General features: G+C 50.1%; 1 protein-coding gene across 2 annotated transcripts in view; it reads left to right on the top strand.

Annotated features, from left to right (window-relative positions):
- The first annotated feature begins 4,206 nt into the window (after positions 1-4,206).
- Positions 4,207-25,264, top strand: part of SOS1 (SOS Ras/Rac guanine nucleotide exchange factor 1) — a 281,791-nt gene continuing 260,733 nt past the window's right edge. For both annotated transcript variants that reach the window (XM_038740531.1, XM_038740444.1), the window contains exon 1: positions 4,207-4,293. In XM_038740531.1, coding sequence (XP_038596459.1) covers positions 4,207-4,293 — 87 coding nt within the window. The remainder of the gene's footprint in view (positions 4,294-25,264) is intronic.

Raw genomic sequence — 25,264 nt, 5'->3', positions numbered from 1 at the left:
AGTAAGCGCTCACTAAATATGATTGAATGAACGAATGAATGATTGGCCCTTTCCAAGCACTTAGTCCCCTGCTCTGCACATAAGTGCTCAATAAATAGGACTGAATGAATGAATGAACAGTAGTTTCCAAGCGCTTAGTCCAGTGCTGTGCACCCAGTAAGCGCTCAATAAATATGATTGAATGAATGAATGATTTGTCCTTTCCAAGCACTTAGTCCCCTGCTCTGCACATAAGCATTAGAAGCAGCGTGGCTCAACAGAGAAGAGCACGGGCATTGGAGTCAGAGGTCATGGGTTCAAATCCCGGCTCCGCCAATTCTCAGCTGTGTGACTTTGGGCAAGTCACTTAACTTCTCTGTGCCTCAGTTACCTCATCTGTAAAATGGGGATGAAGACTGTGAGCCCCCCGTGGGACAACCTGATCACCTTGTAACCTCCCCAGCGCTTAGAACAGTGCTTTGCACATAGTGAGCGCTTAATAAATGCCCTCATCATCATCATCATCACATAATAAGTGCTCAATAAATAGGACTGAATGAATGAATGAACAGTAGTTTCCAAGCGCTTAGTCCAGTGCTGTGCACCCAGCAAGCGCTCAATAAATATGATTGAATGAATGAATGATTTGTCCTTTCCAAGCACTTAGCCCACTGCTCTGCACATAGTAAGCGCTCAATAAATACGATTGATTGAATGAATAGATGAATGAATGAATGACCTGGGGCACTTGGAGGGCTAAGGTCTCCCCTCTTTTCCTCCTGGGTGCCCGGGGGGAAACTGAGGCCTAGAGAAAACAACCTGGGCGTCCTGAGGAAAACCTGCCACCCCTCGTAGGCGCTCAATAAATAGCCCTGATTGATCGGGGGAGGATGAGGGGGCCTCACAAACCCCACCCCTTCAAGTCCCCCTCAGGTCGGGCGGGCGCATGCGCGCTGAGGTTGGACGGCCCCAGGCACGGGGCTCCGAAGGGCGGGCGCATGCGCGCTGAGACTGGACGGGCCAAAGCTCGTGGCCCCGAAGGGCGGGCGCATGCGCGCTGAGACTGGACGGGCCCCGAAGGGCGGGCGCATGCGCGTTGAGGCTGGACGCCTGCAGGCTCGGGCCCCGAAGGGGGGGGCGCATGCGCGCTGAGACAGGCCGGCCCAGAGCTCGGGGCCCCGAAGGGCGGGCGCATGCGCGCTGAGGCTGGACGGCGCAGAGCTCGGGGCCCCGAAGGGCGGGCGCATGCGCGCTGAGGCTGGACGCCCGCAGGGTCGGGGCCCCGAAGGGCGGGCGCATGCGCGCTGAGGCTGGACGCCTCCAGGCTCGGGGCCCCGAAGGGCGGGCGCATGCGCGCTGAGGCTGGACGGGCCAGAGCTCGGGGCCCCGAAGGGCGGGCGTATGCGCTTTGAGGCTGGACGCCCGCAGGGTCGGGCCCCCGAAGGGCGGGCGCATGCGCGCTGAGACTGAACGGCCCAGAGCTCAGGGCTCCGAAGGGCGGGCGCATGCGCGTTGAGGCTGGACGCCCGCAGGGTCGGGGCCCCGAAGGGCGGGCGCGTGCGCGCTGAGGTTGGACGGCCCCGGGCACGGGGCCCCGAAGGGCGGGCGCGTGCGCGCTGAGACTGGACGGGCCAAAGCTCGGGGCCCCGAAAGGCGGGCGCATGCGCGCTGAGACAGGACGGCCCAGAGCTCAGGGCTCCGAAGGGCGGGCGCATGCGCGTTGAGGCTGGACGCCCGCAGGGTCGGGGCCCCGAAGGGCGGGCGCATGCGCGCTGAGACTGGACGGCCCAAAGCTCGGGGCTCCGAAGGGCCGGCGCATGCTGAGGCTGGGCGGCCCTAGGCCCCGAAGGGTGAGCGCGTGAGCACTGAGGCTGGACGCCTACAGGCTCAGGCCCCGAAGGGCGGGCGCATGCGCGCTGACAGGACAGCCCAGAGCTCGGGGCCCCGAAGGGCGGGCGCATGCGCATTGAGGCTGGACGCCCGCAGGGTCGGGGCCCCAAAGGGCGGGCGCATGCGCGCTGAGACTGGACGGCCCAGAGCTCCTGGCCCCGAAGGACGGGCGCATGCGCGCTGAGGCTGGACGCCTGCAGGGTCGGGGCCCCGAGGGGCGGGCGCATGCGCGTTGGGGCTGGACGCCCGCAGGCTCCGGGCTCAAAGGGCGGGCGCATGCACGCTGAGGTTGGACGGTCCTAGGCACGGGGCCCCGAAGGGCGGGCGCATGCGCGCTGAGACTAGACGACCCAAAGCTCGGGGCCCCGAAGGGTGGACGCATGCTGAGGCTCGACGGTCTCAGGCTCGGGGCCCCGAAGGGCGGGCGCATGCGCGCTGAGACTGGACAACCCAAAGCTCGGAGCACAGAATGGGGGCGCATGCGCGCTGAGGCTGGACGCCTGCAGGCTCGAGGCGCCGAAGGGCGGGCGCATGCGCGCTGAGGCTGGATGCCCAAAGGCTGGGGCTCCGAAGGGGGGCGCATGCGGGCTGCGGTTGGACGGCTCCAGGCTCGGGGCCCCTAAGGGAGGGCGCATGCGCGTTGAGGCTGGACGCCCGCAGGCTCCGGGCTCAAAGGGCGGGCGCATGCACGCTGAGGTTGGGCGGTCCTAGGCATGGGGCCCCGAAGGGCGGGCGCATGCGCGCTGAGATTAGACGACCCAAAGCTCGGGGCCCCGAAGGGTGGACGCATGCGCGCTGAGACTCGACGGCCCAGAGCTCGGGGCTCCGAAGGGCGGGCGCATGTTGAGGCTGGATGGCCCCGAAGGGCGGGCGCATACACGCTGAGATTGGACGGCCCAAAGCCCGGGGCCCCGAAGGGCGGGCGCATGCGCGCTGAGGCTGGACGGCGCAAAGCTCGGGGCCCCGTAGGGCGGGCGCATGCGCGCTGACACTGGACGGCGTAAAGCTCGGGGCCCCGCAGGATGGTCGCAAGCGCGCTGAGTTTGGACGGCCTCAGGCTCGGGGCCCCGAAGGTTGGGCGCATGCGCGCTGAGGTCGGACGCCTAAAGGCTCGGGTCCCGAAGGGCGTGCGCATGCGCGCTGAAACTGGACGGCCCCGAAGGGCGTGCTCATGCGCCCTGAGGCTGGACGCCTACAGGCTCGGGGCGCCGAAGGAGAGGGCGCATGCGCGCTGAGGCTGGACGCCCGCAGGGTCGGGGTCCCGAAGGGCGGGCGCATGCGCGTTGAGGCTGGACGCCCGCAGGGTCGGGGCTCCGAAGGGGCGGACGCAAGCGCGCTGAGACTGGACGGCGCACAGCTCGGGGCCCTGAAGGGCGGGCGCATGCGCGCCGAGGCTGGACCAGCCCCCCGCAGGGTCGGCTCTCCGAAGGGGGGGCGCATGCGCGCTGAGGTTGGACGCCTGCGGGCTCGGGCTCCGAAAGGGGGGCGCATGCGCGCTGAAGTTGGACGGCCCCAAGCTCGGGGCCCCGAAGGGCGGGCGCACGCGCGCTGAGGCTGGATGCCGAAAGGCTGGGGCTCCGAGGGGGGGCGCATGCGTGCTGAGGTTGGACCGCCCCAAGTTCGGGGCACCGAAGGGAGGGCGCATGCGCAGTGAGGCTGGACGGCCCGAGGCTCGGGGCTCCGAAGGAGGGGCGCATGCGCGCTGAGGTTGGACGGCCCCAGACTCGGGGGCCCCGAAGGGCGGGCGCATGCGCGCTGAGGCTGGACGCCCGCAGGGTCGGGCCTCCGAAGGGCGGGCGCATGCGCGCTGAGGCTGGACGGCCCCAAGCTCGGGGCCCCGAAGGGGGAGCGCATGCGCGCTGAGGCCGGCTGGCCGAACCAAGTCATCCTAGCGCAGGGGGGTAGCAGGACTCCGGGGTTGGCCCTGGGGCAGAAGGTCCGGAGGCACGGACGACTTGATCAGTGATAAAAGAAGATAGAAAAGGGATGCACCGAGAAGGCAGGCGTCCGAGTCTTCCTCGAGCCTAGGATCGAAGGCCCCGTCCTCCCCTCCGTCTTTCCCGCAAAGTGGGCGGTTCCGGCCGGAGGCCCCGCCCCGCCGGCCGAAGGGAAAAGCCGGAGAGCGGCGCGGCGCGCGGCGCATGCGCGGGCGGCGAGGAGGAAGCGGGCTCGGCGGCGTCCCCCGGGCCGGCGCAGCGCTTCGCACAGCGGTGGGTGGGTGGGGGAGGCGCGGGATGCGTCGGCCTCCGGCCCAATTCCGGGGCTAGGCCCCGCCCCCTCCCCCCCGCCGCCGCCGCCCGGCCGCCCCCCTGCGCGAAGCGTTGCGGCGAGGGCACGATGCAGGCGCCGCAGCTGCAGTACGACTTCTTCTGCGACGACAACGCCCCCAAGTGGCGGGGGCTGCTCGTCCCCGCGCTCAAGAAGGTGAGGACCCGCCCCGCCGGCAGGGGGCGCTCGGGCCGGGGGCGGGGGGAGAGGGGCAACAACTCGGTGCTAAGCGCCCCCACGCCACCGCCCTGAGGGTGGGGGGGGGGTTGTGGTTTTTGTGTGTTTGCGACTGACTGTGGGAGTGTGTGTGTGTGTTTGTGAGTGTGTGTGTGTGTGGGGGGCCAACTTGTCCTTCATTCATTCATTCAGTCGTATTTATTGAGCGCCGACTGTGGGCAGAGCACTGGGTGGGGGGGCTGTTTTGTGTTTTTTGTGTGTTTGCGACTGAGTGTGGGAGTGTGTGTGTGTGTGTTTGTGAGTGTGTGTGTGTGTGGGGACAACTTGTCCTTCCTTCATTCATTCAGTCGTATTTATAGAGCACTGGGTGGGGGGGTGATTTGTGTTTTTTGTGTGTTTGCGACTGAGTGTGGGGACAGAGTGTCCTTCCATGATTCATTCATTCAGTCGTATTTGTTGAACGCTGACTGTGGGCAGAGCACTGGGTGGGGGGGTGTTTTGTGTTTTTTGTGTGTTTGCGACTGAGTGTGGGAGAGTGTGTGTGTGTTTGTGAGTGTGTGTGTGTGGGGACAACTTGTCCTTCCTTCATTCATTCAGTCGTATTTATAGAGCACTGGGTGGGGGGGTGATTTGTGTTTTTTGTGTGCTTGCGACTGAGTGTGGGAGAGTGTGTGTTTGTGAGTGTGTGTGGGGACAAATTGTCCTTCCTTCATTCATTCATTCAGTCGTATTTGTTGAGCCCTGACTGGGCAGAGCACTGGATGGGGGGATGTTTTGTGTTTTTTGTGCGTTTGCGACTGAGGGTGGGAGTGTGTGTTTGTGAGTGTGTGTGTGGGGACAACTTGTCCTTCATTCATTCAGTCGTATTTATAGAGCACTGGGTGGGGGGGGTGATTTGTGTTTTTTGTGTGCTTGCGACTGAGTGTGGGAGAGTGTGTGTGTTTGTGAGTGTGTGTGGGGACAAATTGTCCTTCCTTCATTCATTCATTCAGTCGTATTTATAGAGCACTGAGTGGGGGGGTGTTATTTGTGTGTTTGCGAGCGAGTGTGTGTGTGTTTGTGAGTGTGTGTGGGGGACAACTTGTCCCTTCATTCATTCATTCAGTCGTATTTGTTGAGCGCTGACTGTGGGCAGAGCACTGGGTTGGGGGGGTGTTTTGTGTTTTGTGTGTTTGCGACAGTGTGGTAGAGTGTGTGTGTGTGTGTTTGTGAGTGTGTGTGGGGACAACTTGTCCATTCATTCATTCAGTCGTATTTATAGAGCACTGGGGGGGGGGGTGTTTTGTGTTTTTTTGTGTGTTTGCGACTGAGTGTGGGAGAGTGTGTGTGTTTGTGAGCGTGTGTGGGGCCAAATTGTCCTTCCTTCCTTCATTCATTCAGTCGTATTTGTTGAGCCCTGACTGTGGGCAGAGCACTGGGTGGGGGGGTGATTTGTGTTTTTTGTGTGTTTGCGACTGAGGGTGGGAGTGTGTGTGTGGTGTGTGTGTGGGGACAACTTGTCCTTCATTCATTCATTCAGTCGTATTTATAGAGCACTGAGTGGGGGGGGGGACTGAGTGTGGGAGAGTGTGTGTGTTTGTGAGTGTGTGTGGGGACAAGTGGTCCTTCCTTGATTCATTCATTCAGTCGTATTTGTTGAGCGCTGCCTGTGGGAAGAGCACTGGGTGGGGGGGGGGGTGTTTTGTGTGTTTGCGACTGAGTGTGGGACTGTGTGTGTGTGTGTGTGTGTGTGTGTGTGGCCAACTTGTCCTTCATTCACTCATTCATTCAGTCGTATTTATTGAGCGCTGACTGTGAGCAGAGCACTGGGTGGGGGGGTGTTTTGTGTTGTGTGTTTGCGACTGTGTGGGGGAGTGTGTGTGTGTTTGTGAGTGTGTGGGGCGACAACTTGTCCTTCATTCATTCATTCAGTCGTATTTATAGAGCACTGAGTGGGGGGGTGTTATTTGTGTGTTTGCGAGCGAGTGTGTGTGTGTTTGTGAGTGTGTGTGGGGGACAACTTGTCCCTTCATTCATTCATTCAGTCGTATTTGTTGAGCGCTGACTGTGGGCAGAGCACTGGGTTGGGGGGGTGTTTTGTGTTTTGTGTGTTTGCGACAGTGTGGTAGAGTGTGTGTGTGTGTGTTTGTGAGTGTGTGTGGGGACAACTTGTCCATTCATTCATTCAGTCGTATTTATAGAGCACTGGGGGGGGGGGTGTTTTGTGTTTTTTGTGTGTTTGCGACTGAGTGTGGGAGAGTGTGTGTGTTTGTGAGCGTGTGTGGGGCCAAATTGTCCTTCCTTCCTTCATTCATTCAGTCGTATTTGTTGAGCCCTGACTGTGGGCAGAGCACTGGGTGGGGGGGGTGATTTGTGGTTTTTGTGTGTTTGCGACTGAGGGTGGGAGTGTGTGTGTGGTGTGTGTGTGGGGACAACTTGTCCTTCATTCATTCATTCAGTCGTATTTATAGAGCACTGAGTGTGGGGGGGACTGAGTGTGGGGGAGTGTGTGTGTTTGTGAGTGTGTGTGGGGACAAATGGTCCTTCCTTGATTCATTCATTCAGTCGTATTTGTTGAGCGCTGCCTGTGGGAAGAGCACTGGGTGTGTGTGGGGGGGTGTTTTGTGGTTTTTGTGTGTTTGCGACTGAGTGTGGGACTGTGTGTGTGTGTGTGTGTGTGGCCAACTTGTCTTTCATTCACTCATTCAGTCGTATTTATTGAGCGCTGACTGAGCAGAGCACTGGGTGGGGGGGTGTTTTGTGTTGTGTGTTTGCGACTGTGTGGGGGAGTGTGTGTGTGTTTGTGAGTGTGTGGGGCGACAACTTGTCCTTCATTCATTCATTCAGTCGTATTTATAGAGCACTGAGTGTTGGGGTGTTTTGTGTTGTGTGTTTGCGACTGTGTGGGGGAGTGTGTGTGTGCTTGTGAGTGTGGGGCGACAACTTGTCCTTCATTCATTCATTCAGTCGTATTTATAGAGCACTGAGTGTGGGGGGGGTGTTTTTTGTGTGTTTGCGAGTGAGTGTGGGGGTGTGTGTTTGTGAGTGTGTGGGGGGGGGCAACTTGTCCATTCATTCATTCATTCAGTCGTATTTGAGCGCTGACTGTGGACAGAGAACTGGGTGGGGGGCGGTGTTTTGTGGTTTTTGTGTGTTTGCGACTGTGTGGGGGAGTGTGTGTGTGTGTGTGTGTTTGTGAGTGTGTGTGGGGGGACAACTTGTCCTTCATTCATGCATTCAGTCAGTCGTATTTGTTGAGCGCTGACTGTGGACAGAGAACTGGGTGGGGGGCGGTGTTTTGTGGTTTTTGTGTGTTTGCGACTGTGTGGGGGAGTGTGTGTGTGTGTGTTTGTGAGTGTGTGTGGGGGGACAACTTGTCCTTCATTCATGCATTCAGTCAGTCGTATTTGTTGAGCGCTGACTGTGGACAGAGAACTGGGTGGGGGGCGGTGTTTTGTGGTTTTTGTGTGTTTGCGACTGAGTGTGGGAGTGTGTGTGTGTGGGGACAACTTGTCCTTCATTCATTCATTCAGTCGTATTTATAGAGCACTGGGTGGGGGGGTGTTTTGTGTTTTTTGTGTGTTTGTGCGTGTGTGGGGGGCCAACTTGTCCGTCCTTCATTCATTCAGTCGTATTCGTTGAGCGCTGCCTGTGGGCAGAGCACTGGGTGGGGGGGGGGGTGCTTTGTGTTTTTTGTGTGTTTGCGACTGAGTGTGGGAATGTGTGGGGGGACAACTTGTCCTTCATTCATTCATTCAGTCGTATTTATAGAGCACTGGGTGGGGGGGTGATTTGTGTTTTTTGTGTGTTTGCGAGTGAGTGTGGGAGTGTGTGTGTGTGTGAGTGTGTGTGGGGACAACTTGTCATTCATTCATTCATTCACTCAGTCGTATTTGTTGAGCGCTGACTGTGGGCAGAGCACTGGGTGGGGGGTGTTTTGTGTTTTTTGTGTGTTTGCGACCGAGTGTGGTAGTGTGTGTGGGGACAACTTGTCCATTCATTCATTCAGTCGTATTTATAGAGCACTGGGGGGGGGGGTTGTGTTTTTTGTGTGTTTGCGAGTGAGTGTGGGAGTGTGTATGGGGACAACTTGTCATTCATTCATTCAGTCAGTCGTATTTATTGGGCGCTGACTGTGGGCAGAGCACTGGGTGGGGGGTGTTTTGTGGTTTTTGTGTGTTTGCGACTGTGTGTGGGAGTGTGTGTGTGTTTGTGAGTGTGTGGGGACAACTTGTCATTCATTCAGTCGTATTTATAGAGCACAGGGTGGGGGGGTGTTTTGTGTGTTTTGTGTGTTGGCGAGTGTGGGAGTGTGTGTGAGTGTGTGTGTGTGGACAACTTGTCTTTCATTAATTCAGTCGTATTTATAGAGCACTGGGTGGCGGGGGGGGGGCTTTGTGTTTTTTGTGTGTTTGCAAGTGAGTGTGGGAGTGTGTGTGTCTTTGTGAGTGTGTTTGGGGACAACTTGTCCTTCATTCATTCATTCATTCATTCAGTCGTATTTGTTGAGCGCCGACTGGGCAGAGCACTGGGTGGGGGGGTGTTTTGTGTTTTTTGTGTGTTTGCGACTGAGTGTGGGAGTGTGTGTGTGTGTGTTTGTGAGTGTGTGGGGGGGGACAACTTGTCCTTCATTCATTCATTCAGTCGTATTTATAGAGCCCTGGGTGGGGGGGGGTGTTTTGTGTTTTTTTTTGTGTTTGCGACTGAGTGTGGGAGTGTGTGTGTGTGTGTGTGTGTGTGTGTGTGTGGACAACTTGTCCATTCATCCATTCAGTCGTATTTATTGAGCGCTTACTGTGAGCAGAGCACTGGGTGGGGGGGGTGTTTTGTGTTTTTTGTGTGTTTGCGACTGAGTGTGGGAGTGTGTGTGAGTGTGAGGGTGAGTGTTTGTGAGTGTGTGTGGGGCCAACTTGTCCTTCCTTCATTCATTCAGTCAGTCGTATTTAATGAGCGCTTACTGTGGGCAGAGCACTGGGTGGGGGGGGGGGATTGTGTGTTTGCGAGTGAGTATGGGAGTGTGTGTGTGAGTGTGGGGGGGGGGCAACTTGTCCTTCATTCATTCATGCATTCAGTCGTATTTACTGAGCGCTCACTGTGGGCAGAGCACTGGGGGGGGGGGGGCTGTGGTTTTTGTGTGTTTGCGAGTGTGTATTTGTGTGTGTTTGTGAGTGTGTGTGGGGCCAACTTGCCCTTCATTCATTCATGCATTCAGTCGTATTTATTGAGCGCTCACTGTGGGCAGAGCACTGGGTGGGGTTGTGGTTTTTGTGTGTTTGCGAGTGTGTATTTGTGTGTGTGAGCACTGTAGTAAGCGCTTGGGAAGTCCAAGTCGGCAACATCTAGAGACGGTCCCTACCCAACAGTGGGCTCACAGCCTAGAAGGGGGAGACGGAGAACAAAACCAAACATATTAACAAAATAAAATAAATAGAATAAATATATACAGGTAAAATAGAGTAATAAATATTCATTCATTCAGTCGGAGTGCTCACTGTGTGCAGAGACACACAGACACACACACCCCCTCTTTGAGGGATACACACACACACACACACACACACACACACACACACACACATACATCCACACACACCCCCTCTTGGGGAGATACATACACATGCACACACCCTCTTTGGAAGATAGACTAAGCGCTTGGGAAGTACAAGTCAGCAACACAGAGAGACGGTCCCTACCCAACAGCGGACTCACAGTCTAGAAGGGGAAGACGGACAACAAAAAGCAAAAAAACCAAAACAACACATATTAACAAAGTAAAATAAATGGAATAAATATGTACAAATATAATAAATAGAGTAATAAATATGTACACACATATACTTCCCAAGCGCTTAGTCCGGTGCTCTGCACACAGCAAGCGCTCGGGAAATACAATTGTGTGTGTGTGTGGGGGGGGGGGGGGCAACTTGCACTTCCCAGCTTGTTGCCGGCTTGTCCTTCCCGAGCTCTTAGTTCAGTGCTCTGCACACAGTAAGCTCTCAATAAATATGATTGAATGAATGAGTGTGTGTGTGTGTGTGTGTGTGTGTGTGTGGACTTTCACCTCTTCCCCACCTCTGTTTTTACCCATAGGGTCTGTTTGTCAGCATCTCCTTGCCCAAGCCTGGGTGTGTGTCTATAGACACACACACACACACCCCTCTTTGGGAGATACACACACATAGACACACAGACACACACCCCCTCTTTGAGTGATACACACACACACAGACATACATCCACACACACCCCCTCTTGGGGAGATATATAAACATGCACACACCCTCTTTGGAAGATAGACACACACGCACCCCCTCTTGGGGAGATACACATACAGATATACAGACACACACACCCCCTCTTCAGAAGATATACACACATAGACACACACACCTCCTCTTTGGGAGATACACACCAACACACACCAACACACACACACACACACACACACACACACACCCTTTGGGAGATGCATGCACACACACACAGGCTCAGTGGAAAGAGCCTGGGTTTTGGAATCAGAGGTCATGGGTTCAAATCTTAGCTCTGCCACTTGTCAGCTGTGTGACGTTGGGCAAGTCACTTCACTTCTCTGGGCCTCAGTTACCCCATCTGTAAAATGGCGATTAAGACTGTGAGCCCCACATGGGACAACCTGATCACCTTGTATCTACCCCAGCACTTAGAACAGTGCTTGGCACATAGTAAGCGCTTAACAAGTACTAACATTATTATTATTATCCACACACACCCCCTCTTGGGGAGATACACACACACAGACATATACACATGCACACATCCTCTTTGGGAGATACTCACAGACACACACACGCACCCCCTCTTAGGGAGATTCTCACACAGATATGCAGACACACACACCCCCTCTTCGGAAGATATACGCACATAGACACAAAGACACACACACCCCCTCTTTGGGAGATAGCCACACACACCCTCTTTGGGAGATACACACACGGACGTATACACACACACAAACCCTCTTTCGGGGAGACAGATACCTAGGCACACATATCCCCTCCCCCGCTTTGGGGGAGACACACATATAGGCACACTCTCACCCCTCTTTTTGGGGGGAGACACACATCTAGGCACACATACCCACCCCCTTTGGGGGAGACACACATAAACACACACCCCCTTTTGGGAGAAGCGTCTCCCATCCCGTCCCATCCCGTGTTGGCCGAATCTTCTAGACCGCGAGCCCACTGTTGGGTAGGGACTGTCGCTATATGTTCCCAACTTGTACTTCCCAAGCGCCTAGTACAGTGCTCTGCACACAGTAAGCGCTCAATAAATACAATTGAATGAATGAATGAATGAATGAATGAACCTGCATTGGCCTGCTACTTTTTAAGGGGCTGGTGCTGCTTTCAGCTCTTCTCCTTTGGAAAGCCGGAGGTTTTTAGGGTTTTAGCCGAGCCTTTTGAGCCCGAGTATCTGTATTTTCCTCTTTCCCCACCGTTACCTGCAAATTGGAAGACAAAGTATAAATAAAAATACCGGGCAGACTACCTTTAGCCAAAACTCTTTTGGTTCAGGCGATATAAACAAAAGGGAAAAACCCCACAAAACCCGTATCGTGATTATTGAAGGAGCGTCTTGAGTAATTGGTCGATCAGTGAGAGCTTGGGGTTTTTCCTCTCTAAATTAAAAGTTTCTTCTGCATCATTTCCACTTTCCCTTTTGGCTTCAAGTTTACCGTACCCTCCCTCTGTTGGTACCCCCCGTCTTGCCAACTTGTACTTCCCAAGCGCTTAGTACAGTGCTCTGCACACAGTAAGCGCTCAATAAATACGATTGATTGTTATTCGGAACTGGTTTTAGCCATTCGTTTTGAAAATCCCACTTCTCGATGCTCAGCCCTGAAGCCGAACAGAGCATTAAAACCGAGAGACCTTTATTAAAGCCTTTGTTTTTCTACTCCCCTACAGTTTGGAAGTTAGGGAGTAATTAATTACTCCTTGCATGCAAGCAAGCACTGGTCTTCATCTCGGATGTCTTGAAAGGGTGTTAATGTTTCTCATAATCTGGTCCCTTGCTTTTTCTTTCCTGTTGGCATCTTGCAAGTGGGCATTTCTTTAGGAGGTTTGTGAGGATTGTTCGCGAGCGCGACTAGTATTGTTTTCGAAATTTCAGTAAAATCAGGAATCGAGAGAGGTCACACCGGTTGTTTTTACGGAGATGGATTTTAGGACCAAGCGTAAGATGGTGATATTGGTTGAGAGAAAGAAGTGGGTCAAACTTGGGGCTTAGTAAACGCTGACAAGTTCAGGCATTTTTTTTAAAAGTCGCTATTTTTGGTCACAATCGCTGCTGTTATCTCAACAAAAAAGAATCTGGAAGATCGCCCATGTTATAATGATTTTATTCCCTATCCTGCTGTGTTTCATCCCATATAAAACATCAAACCGTGAATTGGTAAAAGGAATTGAGTTCTCATATATGCTTGTGAGGCTGCAGAATTCCTAGTTTTTCCATGCTTCACGTTGGCAGCTCCGGTTATTTTTTTCCCCATTAAGAGTGGTTTCTTTCTGGTGTCGGGTCTGAATATTATTGTTTTTGGGTTAGCGTTTCTTGGAGAGCGTTTCTCCTACCTGGGCACGTTAAACTTTCACATTTGTTTTAGTTTTTAAATAGCCCAATTAGTGGAGGTTTGGAACCTGTTGGTTGATAAAAAGGAATTAAGTTGAGTTTCTAAACATCAAACATTCTTTGTCTTCCATCTTTTCCGTGGTACCTTTAGGCAGAAATTCCATACATGACTGTCTTCTCTATGGCGATCATATCTGCGTTTTGAAGTCTCAGAAGTAGAAATAATTTTTGTAACCCGAGTGCTTGCATAGGATGGAAATTTTGTCTCTATTAACCTGTTCTTCAAAGTTGTTTTTTTTTTTTTTGTTTTATTGGTAAGGAACTGAAATAAACTGACTTCAAAAGATTGCAAGTTGTGTGAGATTTACTATCTCTAGAGGTGTACGTGTATGCCTTCTGTAGGAAGTGAAAAAGTCAGGGATTCAGCAAAGGAAAGAGAGTCGGAAGGCAAGCATGTGGAAATAAATTGAGAAGGAAATCTTGCAGCTTGTTGCGCCGCCGAAGAACCGCAGCCAGGCCCACGAGTTCTTCTTATCCAAGATTTTTAGAACAATATGTTCTGTCGAAGGAAGCCTACCTTTGTAACCAAGTTCAGCACAGCTGCGGCTGGGATGGAAGGGCGCTGAGGATTTTTCAAAAACGCCGGAATGCTTTTTATGCGAAGCCGTTCCCCCGAATTCAAAAGGCTCCACAGACATCTCATTCCTCACAATAGTCCAGTGAGGTAAGGCCGTGGCAGGTATTATGCCCATTTTCAAGGCGGCAAACTTGCAGTCTATGAAAATGACTCGCTCTAAGGTTAAACAGCGAGTCATTGGCCTAGCTTAGAAGAACTTGGCTTTACCCTCGGCTCCAGTCTCTAAATTGCCTTTCAAGTTCCTAATAAATAAAAGCTTTTAGACCATTTATTTGCCTTGCGACGGCAAAGTTTGATCGTGCTTTTGATTGATCTACTTAGTGAGGCTTGGGGTTTGAGTTTTTAGTTGTTTAGAGTTTCTTTAATTGTATTCCATTAGGAAATGGTGGGACTAAAACCTTGGGTTGCTTTTAAAACGCTACTTAACCTTTTAACATCTTAGCTATAAAACCTGCTCAGCGCGTTTTATTTTCCTGCCCCGTTCCTCTAGTCTTGCGTGTGATGATGCTCCACTAGGCAGCTGTGAGATGAAACTCCCAACTCAGCTCCTAGTGAAAATACATCCGTGTCCCCAACGTGGGGCCGGTGGTGGTGGGGTTTTTCGTTCTTGAGAAGCATCCCGTTAAGGACGACACATGCCGTGGTACTTACTCCATCTCCAAAAGCGTCCTTATCCGCGTCTTCTGGCACCGTGGCCCGCTCTGTCCGGCCACACGCGGCTGGTCGGAAGACCCGACGTCGTGTTCTCGCCGAAACGCGTGGCGAAACCGTACTCCGAAGCAGAACCGAGCGTGCTGACCTTGGAGATAACAAATCTGACGACAGTAGTGGTAGCCACCGTGTTTATCGCGCGCTTGCTCGTGTGTGGCAACAGTCTAATTAAACTCGCGTCAGTACACCCCATGTTGCGTTAGGGTGTTAAGTCAATCGCCCTGCTGTTGGTCTAGCGGAAATAACCCTAGTTTGGAGTTTTCAGCGGGCCCAGGTTCCAGTTGGCCTCACTGAGGCTATGCCAACCGAGGTGAAGGTTTCCGATTGAAGGACCCTCCCCACTTTCCCCCCAGGACATTTCTGGGAGGTGGGCACGTCCAGCCGAAATCCCAAAAGTTACCTGGCTTTTGGACTCGGCAGTGGCCACCACAGTGATCCACCTACCGGATTTTGGTGACTGTAAACCGTAAGCTCGTGGTGGGCAGGGATTTTTGCCTGTTACACCGTCCTCTTCCAAGCGCACGGTAAGCGCTCAGTAAATCCGATTCCCCAACTGGTGCTACGGAACCGAAGCAATAATTGGGTTGTAAGCGGGTCCCTCCCTTTGGCACGCCCCGCCCGCCCCACTCGTCCATCGGTCGCACCCCGTGGCCCGGTGGGAGCGTGTCCGGCCGGGGTCGAAGAAAGGCGAGCGGCATCGGCGGAAATGGCTATCGTCGCACGAGTTCTCGGACCCCAAATCTCCAGGCGGAGGCTCGGTGGTCACTCCCGACGAGGGAAGCGGCCGTTTAGTCGCGTCCCTCCTTTGGAAGACCTAAGGCAGAAACAGTCATTCACCGGCCGGTCTCCGGACCGCATCGAGAGGCTAACGGATAGACCTTTAGTGTCCATCGCGGGAGCTTATTCCCAGTCTGATTACATGGGCTTTACGGAAAATCTGTCCATCCACTGCGGCCTTGATTTATTCCTTATCTATCTTTAAAATTTTAAAGTGCTCAGGAAACTTTGGTGAGCCATCTTAACCGGACAGCACACTGGAGCTCATCGTTTCAAAGAAATGTGAGCACTGACTTCCAACGTAACCTAATCGGGTCAATCTTCAGGGCATGGAGTACTAATTCTTTCCTGCTTTAAAAAAAAAAATGATGGGGGGGGTGAAATTTCCAAGGCAAAATTTAAAATTTGGATTATGTCCAGTTTTAGTATGCAGCCGCACTTAGCTTGAAACTAAAGACCATAAGAATCATAGATTAAATGATTGAATAATTAGCGTTTTATGAGCTGAATAGATCCTTCTCTTTCAAAGTTTTTTTTTTTCCTTCCAGTGGATTAGAAACGTGGTTTAAAAAGGCAGTTTATTTTTAAAGCCCACTTTTCACTTGCTTGTTTCTCAAAGGTTTCTTTGGCTTAAGCTTTTTATGCTTGATCTTGGTCCAGAGGTAATATCTTTTTTTGAGGGGGGCGGAGGAGTTTGAGGAAAAATTGGTTTGTAATGTAACATATTCCATTCTTCAGACAGCATTGATTGATTTCATCCAATTATTTTCAACAGTTACATAAAGGAAACCTTGAGTCTTGACGGAGCCAACAGTCTTCTTTAATTAAGTAATGCCACTAGGTTTACACCAGAGCGGTTTTCATAGGTAACTCCACCAGCTATGAAGAAAACTCATTAAAAAAGATGAATAAAGGATGGGTAAAATTTGTTCGTGACAGAACGGTGTGGCCTGGTGGAAAGGTTACGAATCTGGGTTCTAATCCCAGCTCTGCCATTTGCCCGCTTCGTGACCTTGGGCAAGTCACTTAAATTCTGTGCCTCAGGTACTTCATTTCTAGACCGTGAGCCCGCTGTTGGGTAGGGACCGTCTCTGTATGTTGCCAACTTGTACTTCCCAAGCGCTTAGTACAGTGCTCTGCACACAGTAAGCGCTCAATCAATACGATTGAATGAATCTGCTTAGACTGAGTTCAACCTGATTATCGTGTAGTCATTCATTCAGTCACATTTATTGAGCACTTACTGTGTGCAGAACAGTGTACTAAGCTCTTGGAAGAGGTGTCTACCCCAGCGCTTGGTCCGGGGCTCGGCACATAGCACGCATTTAACAAGTATCGTTACAAAAAAAAAAATTGAAGAATATTTTGTATTGCAAAACAACCACATAGTACGCATTTAACAAGTATCATTAAAAAAAAAATCGAAGAATATTTTGTATTGCAAAGCAACCAACATTCTAATATTGGTGATCTCTTCACTGAGCTTCCTCATTTTGAATTTTAGATGAATATCTTTGTAACTGACAAAATCACCTCTATGTACTGTAAGAGTGCAGCTGACATGGTTTATGTAACTCCTAAGAGATTTGAAGTATCTAACTTCTATGGCAATTCTTCACGCCTTATTCAGAGTGCTCTGTCATGCAGTCATTGTGTATAATCATTGTGGACGAGCCATAAAATCTCATATATAGCTTCATCGATTTTTAGTATGTTTAGCAAATTACAGTATCTTACCAAGCTGTTCTAGTGTGATACTTTTGAAATAATGAAAATAAGACCACCTTTCAGTCAGTCAGTTGTATTTATTGAGCACTTACTGAGTGCAGAGCGCTGTACTAAGCGCTTGGGAGAGTATACTGTAACAATACAACACACACATTCCCTACCCACTTTCCTAATGGAATCCCGGTTGTGATAGTGGATAAAGAGGAAATGCTGTCATTTTCATAATGATTATGCAGCAGTTTTGAAATTAAACAGTCATTAATACCGCATCTTCTTGATCTCTTTTTTATAAATGACCGAAATACCGTTTTATTTCTAAATGACTGCTTTGTAGAAGTGGAGAAATGGGGAAGGAGTGTATTGGAACATCTATTTGGGCATTCCAACCAACTATTGGAAACACAGGGTATTTCTTTGTATGTAGGTAGCAGGCACTTTGACTTTTCTAAAGCAAAGGAACAGCGTGGCTCAGTGGAAGGAGCCCAGGCTTGGGTGTCAGAGGTCGTGGGTTCTAATCCTGCCTCTGCCACTTGTCAGCTGCGTGACTTTGAGCAAGTCACTTCACTTTTTTGTGCCTCAGTGACCTCATCTGTAAAATGGGGATGAAGACTGTGAGTCCTACATGGGACAACCTGATAAACGCTTAGAACAGTGCTTGGCACATAGTAAGCACTTATCAGATACCGTTGTTATTATTAGGCCTAAAATTCAAGATGCAATATCTGCTCGGAATTCAAATGCCGTTTTTGGCCGTTTTTCCACTATTCTTGTTTTTGTTTTGGTTCTTCTAGCCGACTTCCGTGTAGATAGTTTTAAAAATGAGTCTGGGGTAAATCAAGCCACTTCACGCTGGCATAGGCGTCCAGGGCGTTCCTTGCAGAGGGCATTTGTAATTACATAAAGTTTAGTTTCTAATTAAAGGTCCACTCAGGTGAGGCAGCTTTAGGCTATTATTGAAATTACTTTTACGTCGGCTATTTTCAGCGTTTTCGTGCTTCGACCGTATCTTATTTTGGGCGCTGAGTATCTTAGTGTTGAAGGGCCAGCCGTAGTCCATCCTGAGGTCTTTTGAAAGTGACTCTCTTCGAGATGGGATGCACTAGTCTTCTTTAGCTTGTTCAGATGAGGGTCTGAGTGTGTAGCGCAAGGGTTGTACGGGTTTCTCGCAAATCGACATCACCAAATCTCGCCTTACGGCGTGATTCAGCAGCGTTCTCGATACGGCCTCTGTCCGAGCCCGAGGTATCAGGAGGATCGGAGAACCGGATGGATGGGTCAGTGATGGAGTGGTAAATGGAAATCTGAATAGAACTTGGCCCATGCCGTACTCTGTAAGTCTCTTGTATTCACTTTCAGCTAAATGGTCCATTTTCTCATCTTTAATTTTCAGAAAACATCAATACACTGTTTGCAAAATGGATCATTCGCATTCCAAACATATAAAAAGTTGGTAGAAGAATTCGCCTTAATTAGATCTGGTTATTTCGAGACTTGGTTTGCCCCGGCGCCCCTGCCTTCCTTCAAAATTAAATCGAGCAGTTTTCATTTTAAAGTGGAAGTGAAATGGTTGGCTAAAGCCTTTTTATGAGTTTTCTCTTCGTTCAGTTGTTTCATAGCGAAACCGGCCAAACGGCGAGTTATCTACTTTGCCTTTTCGTTCCATTTTTTTTCCGGGTGTCTGCATGGCAGGCGGCAGGCACAAGTCAGGCTGGTTTTAGTGGATAGACTCCTGGCAGATAACATCCTTATTTATGACATCTATGTAAGTGGAAAGGAAAATCAAAGATAAGAAGAACTGATGGGTAGGGGCTGGGATGACAGAATGACTGTGAGCCCAATGTTGGGTAGGGACTGTCTCTGTATGTTGCCAATTTGTACTTCCCAAGCGCTTAGTACAGTGCTCTGCACATAGTAAGCGCTCAATAAATATGATTGATTGATTGATTGAAAGAAGGAGAAATAAGCTACCACCGAGATAGTGGGCTGGGAGGAATCTCTCCCCAGCACTTAGGACAGTACTTTGATCCTTACTTTAAAGTTGTGGTGATAGTAAATGGGGGAAAAAGAGATGTCCCCCCCCACCTTTTTACTGGGTTAATTATTACCAGGATTACCACTGATTAAGATTTTACAATGTGCAGGGCACCATAATAATAATAATGGCATTTTCCCTCATCTGTAAAATGGGGATGAAGACTGTGAGCCCCCTGTGGGACAACCTGATTGCCTTGTAACCTCCCCAGCGCTTAGAACAGTGCTCTGCACATAGTAAGCGCTTAATAAATGCCATTATTATTATTATTATTTATTCATTCACTCATTCAATCGTATTTATTGAGCGCTTATTGTGTGCAGGGCACTGTACTAAGGGCTTGGGAAGTCCAGGTTGGCAACATATAGAGACGGTCCCTACCCAACAGTGGGCTCACAGTCTAGAAGATAATGAGGTTGGAAACAGTCCCTGTCCCACACAGGGCTCACAGTCTAGGTACCGCCTCTGTTACATCGTACTCTCCCAAACACTTAGTACAGTGCTCTGCGCACAGCACAAATACTCGATAAACACCAATGATTGCCTGTCCTTAAGACCCGGCCTCCACTCCGAGGAAATCTCTACAGCAGCCCAAACCACAGATAATGGTAAAGCTCCCAGATCTGATGTCATTAATAATAATAGTGATGGCATTTGTTAAGCGCTAACTACGTGCCAAGCACCGTTCTAAGCACTGGGGGGGGATACAAGATGATCAGGCTGTCCCACGTGGGGCTCACAATCTTAAGCGCTTACTATGTGCAAAGCACTGTTCTAAGCACTGAGAAGGTGACAAGGTGATCAGGTTGTCCCACGCGGGGCTCACAGTCTTAATCCCCATTTTATTCATTCATTCATTCATTCATTCAATCGTATTTATTGAGCACTTACTGTGTGCAGAGCACTGTACTAAGCACTGGGGTCATTAAATTAAAAGGACACAACAAAATGAAGCAGGGGTCCCTTATTCCACCAGGGGCGGGAGATGGATTTGAATCAATTTCGATATAAAATGGTTAATTTCAGGGTCAGGGCCACCCCCCGTGGGCGCCTCCCCCGCGCCCCAAGTCACATACTGGACGACACTCGGTCAGCCCGGCTGCTGCCAACTGCCCAGCGTGGCAGGACAACTTCACCGAGAACTTCACCGCGGTGGCTGTCGACGGGATCCGGGCAGTTAGCGTGGCTCAGTGGAAAGAGCCCGGGCTTTGAAGTCAGAGGTCATGGGTTCGAGTCCCGGCTCCGCCACATGTCTGCTGGGTGACCTTGGGCAAGTCACTTCACTTCTCTGAGCCTCAGTTCCCTCATCCGTAAAATGGGGATTAAGACTGTGAGCCCCACGTGGGACAACTTGATCACCTTGTATCCCCCCAGTGCTCAGAACAGTGCTGGGCACATAGTAAGCGCTTAACAAATGCCATCATTATTATTATTATTGAGTTCCTTGAATTTTGGGAACGGCGGAGCCGTGAGTCTTCCCCAAAACAGGAACGGTCACTTGGCCCGGAGAGGTCAACTTCCCTCCAACTGGGCCAACCAGCTGGAGCGGAGCCAGTGGGAAAGGCGTCCTTTTCGTCAGGAAATGTTTTTCTTTCCACCGCTTCCCACTAGTAGTAATCGTAGTAGTAGTAGTAGTAGGAAAAGCAGCGTGGCTCAGTGAGAAGAGCCCGGGCTTGGGAGTCAGAGGTCATGGGTTCTAATCCTGACTCCGCCACTTGTCAACTGTGTGACTTGGGGCAAGTCACTTAACTTCTCTGTACCTTAGTTACCCCATCTGTAAAATGGGGATTAAAAGTGTGAGCCCCACGTGGGACAACCTGACTGCTTTGTACCCCCCCCCCCATCGCTTAGAACAGTGCTTGGCACATAGTAAGTGCTTAACAAATGCCATTGTTATAGTAGTAGTAAGGGTATTTGATGCCTGCTGAGTGCAGTGCACTAAACTAAGCACCCCAGAAGTACGACGGAAGCCCATCATCATAATAATAATAATAATGATGATGGTATTTGTTAAGCGCTTACTATGTTCATTCATTCATTCATTCAATCATATTTATTGAATGCTTACTGTGTGCAGAGCACTGTACTAAGCGCTTGGGAAGTACAAGTTGGCAGCATATAGAGACGGTCCCTACCCAACAGCGGGCTCACAGTCTAGAATGGGGAGACAGACAACAAAACAAAACATATTAACAAAATAAAATAAATAGAATCAATATGTACAAGTGAAATAGAGCAATAAATACGTGCCAGGCACCATTCTAAGAACTGGGGGGGATACAAGGTTATCAGCCTTAATCCCCATTTTCCTGATGAGGTAACTGAAGCACAGAGAAGTTGTGACACAGCTGACAAGTGGCAGAGCTGGGATTGGAGCTATTCATCATCATCAATCGTATTTATTGAGCGCTTACTATGTGCAGAGCACTGTACTAAGCGCTTGGGAAGTACAAATTGGCAACATATAGAGACAGTCCCTACCCAACAGTGGGCTCACAGTCTAAAAAGACTTATGAAAAAGACTATTCCTAAGTAGCTTAGACTTTATCCGGGGAGACAGAAATAGAAATATTCAGCAACAGTAAATAACCATAATAATCAATAAAATTCAGTGTTGGCTCTAAGGATGGGTCACTAAGCGGAAAAGGCAGCTGGAGGGTTGGCAGGATTTGGGGAGCTAGTAATTTATTCAGGGAGGGCTTGGGAGGAGGAGTGGGATTTGGGGAAGGTTTTGAAGGCGGAGAGGGCTGAAGTCTGGTGGATTGAGTGGGAAAGGTAGATCCCAGCTCTGGTGACGGTGGTGACCAGTGGCGGGCAAGATGAGAGGAGGTCACGGCCAGGAGCTGGGCTGGACTTGTCCATATTTATTCTATTTATTTTATTTTGTTAATATGTTTGGTTTTATTGTCTGTCTCCCCCTTCTAGCCTGTGAGCCCGCTGTTGGGTAGGGACCGTCTCTATATGTTGCTGACTTGGACTTCCCAAGCGCTTAGTCCAGTGCTCTGCACACAGTAAGCGCTCAATAAATACGATTGAATGAATGAATGGAGGCGGGCAAACAGTGTCAGCAAGGGGCAGTGGATGAGGAGAGCCCCTGTGCAGGATGGAGGAGAGCTTCAGAATCAGTCGGTAACGAGTCTTCGCTGGATTGAAAGCACATCGCCTCCAGGAAGCCTTCCCTGACTAAGCCCTAGTCTCCTCTTCTCCCACTCCCTCCTGTCATTCCTCCTCCCTCCCAGCCCTACAGCACATAGGTAGAGATTTGAGAAGCAGCGTGGCTCAGTGGGAAGAGCCCGGGCTTTGGAGTCAGAGGTCGTGGGTTCAAATCCTGGCTCCGCCAGTTGTCAGCTGTGTGACTTGGGGCAAGTCACTTCACTTCTCTAGGCCTCAGTTTCCCCCACCTGTAAAATGGGGATGAAGACTGTGAGCCCCACGTGGGACAACCTGATCACCCTGTATCCCCCCCAGCGCTTAGAACAGTGCTTTGCACATAGTAAGTGCTTAACAAATACCATTATTATTATTATTATTTATGTATATTAATGCGTCTCCCCCTCTTGACTGTCAGCTCATTGTGGGCTGGGAATGTGCCTATTGTTGTATTGTACTCTCCCAAGTGCTTAGTACAGTGCTGTGCACACAGTAAGCGCTCAATAAACAAGCGCTTAGTACAATGCTCCGCACACAGTAAGCGCTCAGTAAATACTATTGAATGAATAAACACGATTGAATGAGTGGTTGTGGAGGGAGGTGGGCAACCACTAAAGGACTTTGAGGAGCAGAGTGACAGTTCAGGATAGGGATCCGGTCAGCAGCCACTTTTCTGCCGGGTGACCTTGGGCAAGTCACTTTGCTTCTCTGTGCCTCAGTTGCCTCATCTGTCAAAAGGGGACGAAGACTGTGAACCCCAGGAGGGACAGGGACTGTGTCCAACCCGATCAGCTTGTATCTACCCCAGCGCTCAGAACAGTCCTTGATTCGCGGTAAGCAGTTCACAAATGCCATCATTATGGTTATTACTAAGTGGGGAGAGGCCTAAGGCAGAGAGACCAGGGAGGAGAATGGATATCGTAATCCAGTTGGGGCATGATTCTTAAATGGCCCGGGAGGAAGCATTCGGGAGGAGCTGGGAAGAGGAGAATTTGGGAAGGAAGATGAGGTCGAAGAGCCAAGGAGAAAGCATCTTGGGAGTTGAGGGAAGGGAGCACCAGGGGCAAGGAGGAAGAGCAGGAAAGTAACAATAATAATAATTATGGTATTTGTTAAGCGCTTACTACATGCCAGTAGTGGGGTGGATACAAGCAAATCGGGTTGGACACAGTCCCTGTCCCGCATGGGGCTCACAGCCTTATATGTATATATGTTTGTACATATTTATTACTCTATTTATTTATTTTACTTGTACATATCCATTCTATTTATCTTATTTTGTTAATATGTTTGGTTTTGTTCTCTGCCTCCCCTTTTTAGACTGTGAGCCCACTGTTGGGTAGGGACCATCTCTATATGTTGCCAACTTGTACTTCCCAAGCACTTAGTACAGTGCTCTGCACACAGTAAGTGCTCAATAAATAAGATTGATGATGATACAAGCAAATCAGGTAGGACACAGTCCCTGTCCCGCATGGGGCTCACAGCCTTATATGTATATGTGTTTGTACATATTTATTACTCTATTTTACTTGTACATATCCATTCTATTTATTTTATTTTGTTAGTATGTTTGGTTTTGTTCTCTGCCTCCCCTTTTTAGACTGTGAGCCCACTGTTGGGTAGGGACCATCTCTATATGTTGCCAACTTGTACTTCCCAAGCACTTAGTACAGTGCTCTGCACACAGTAAGTGCTCAATAAATACGATTGATGATGATACAAGCAAATCAGGTTGGACACAGTCCCTGTCCCGCATGGGGCTCACAGCCTTATATGTATATATGTTTGTACATATTTATTACTCTATTTATTTTACTTGTACATATCTATTCTATTTATTTTATTTTGTTAGTATGTTTGGTTTTGTTCCCTGTCTCCCCCTTTTAGACTGTGAGCCCGCTGTTGGGTAGGGACCGTCTCTATATGTTGCCAACTTGTACTTCCCAAGCGGTTAGTCCAGTGCTCTGCACACAGTAAGCGCTCAATATATACGATGCCCATTTTACAGCTGAGGTCACTGAGGCACAGAGAAGTTGAAGTGATCTGCCCAAGGCCACACGGCAGACAAGTGGAGCAGTAACAAAAATAGGGAGAGCGTGATGGATGGGAGGAGGCCACGCGGCAGTGAAAGCAGAGCCGACGGGAGGGATGCAGAGAAGGCCAAAGGAGTAGAGGGGAAGAAAATATATATATATGTTTGTACATATTTGCTACTCTATTTATTTATTTATTTTACTTGTACATATCTATTCTACTTATTTTATTTTGTTAGTATGTTTGGTTTTGTTCTCTGTCTCCCCCTTTTAGACTGCGAGCCCACTGTTGGGTAGGGACTGTCTCTATATGTTGCCAACTTGTACTTCCCAAGCGCTTAGTACAGTGCTCTGCACACAGTAAGCGCTCAATAAATACGATTGATGATGATGATGATGAAAAATAAAGGGCTGTAGGGAGAGAGGAGGAGAATGGCAGCGGGCGTAGGTGGGGAAAAAAACTAAAAAGGGGCAGGGAGAGAGAAGGAAAAAAAAAAAACAACTCAAAAATCTAACCCGGTAGAAGGCGGAATGTTTTTACTAGTATTGCGTACATGTGTATGTGAAGAGATGCATTTTTTTTTTCCTTTTTACTGTATTGGCTAATGAAAGGCTCTTGCACAAGCAGCAGGCTAAAGATCATTAAGTATTTTACTGTTTCTGGTTAAGTGCCTGAGTGACAGCATGGGAGAGCATTTATGGGATTGACTGGATTTGCTAGACCTTTGTAAGGAAAGAGGAGAGGGGCGTTTTGGTGACGGATTATATTACTCATACCGAATTTACATTTCTGGCAAATGTTAAAGTATTGTGCAGCGCCTTTATGTGGCTAAGAAGCTCCGATGATGAAACATGCCTGCTGCACGGCAGAAATTTTTTTAACTTCTGGCGAACCGAAGCAGCGAACCCGGCCATTTGTGTCACGGTTGATAGAGAATGGCATTGCCAACTTGGACTTCCCAAGCGCTTAGTCCAGTGCTCTGCACACAATAAGCGCTCAACAAATACGATTGATTGAATGAATGAATGAATTGCAAATGAACCCCCAAAACTACCAGTCTGTCAAAACTTTTAGCCAACCCTAGACTTAAAGCGGCGGCAATTCCATCGATGGCGGTAGCTGTCATCCGAATGGGTACGTCCCGGTTCCTTTGGTTCAGCTTTTCATTTTTCATAGAATGTATATATGTTTGTACATATTTGTTACTCTATTTATTTATTTTACTTGTACATATCTATTCTATTTATTTTATTTTGTTAGTATGTTTGGTTTTGTTCTCTGCCTCCCCC

The sequence above is a fragment of the Tachyglossus aculeatus genome, chromosome 1, assembly GCF_015852505.1.
Source record: "Tachyglossus aculeatus isolate mTacAcu1 chromosome 1, mTacAcu1.pri, whole genome shotgun sequence".
Lineage (NCBI taxonomy): Eukaryota > Metazoa > Chordata > Mammalia > Monotremata > Tachyglossidae > Tachyglossus > Tachyglossus aculeatus.
Note: the sequence above shows the minus strand (reverse complement) of the source record. Positions and strands in the feature narration are given on the sequence as shown.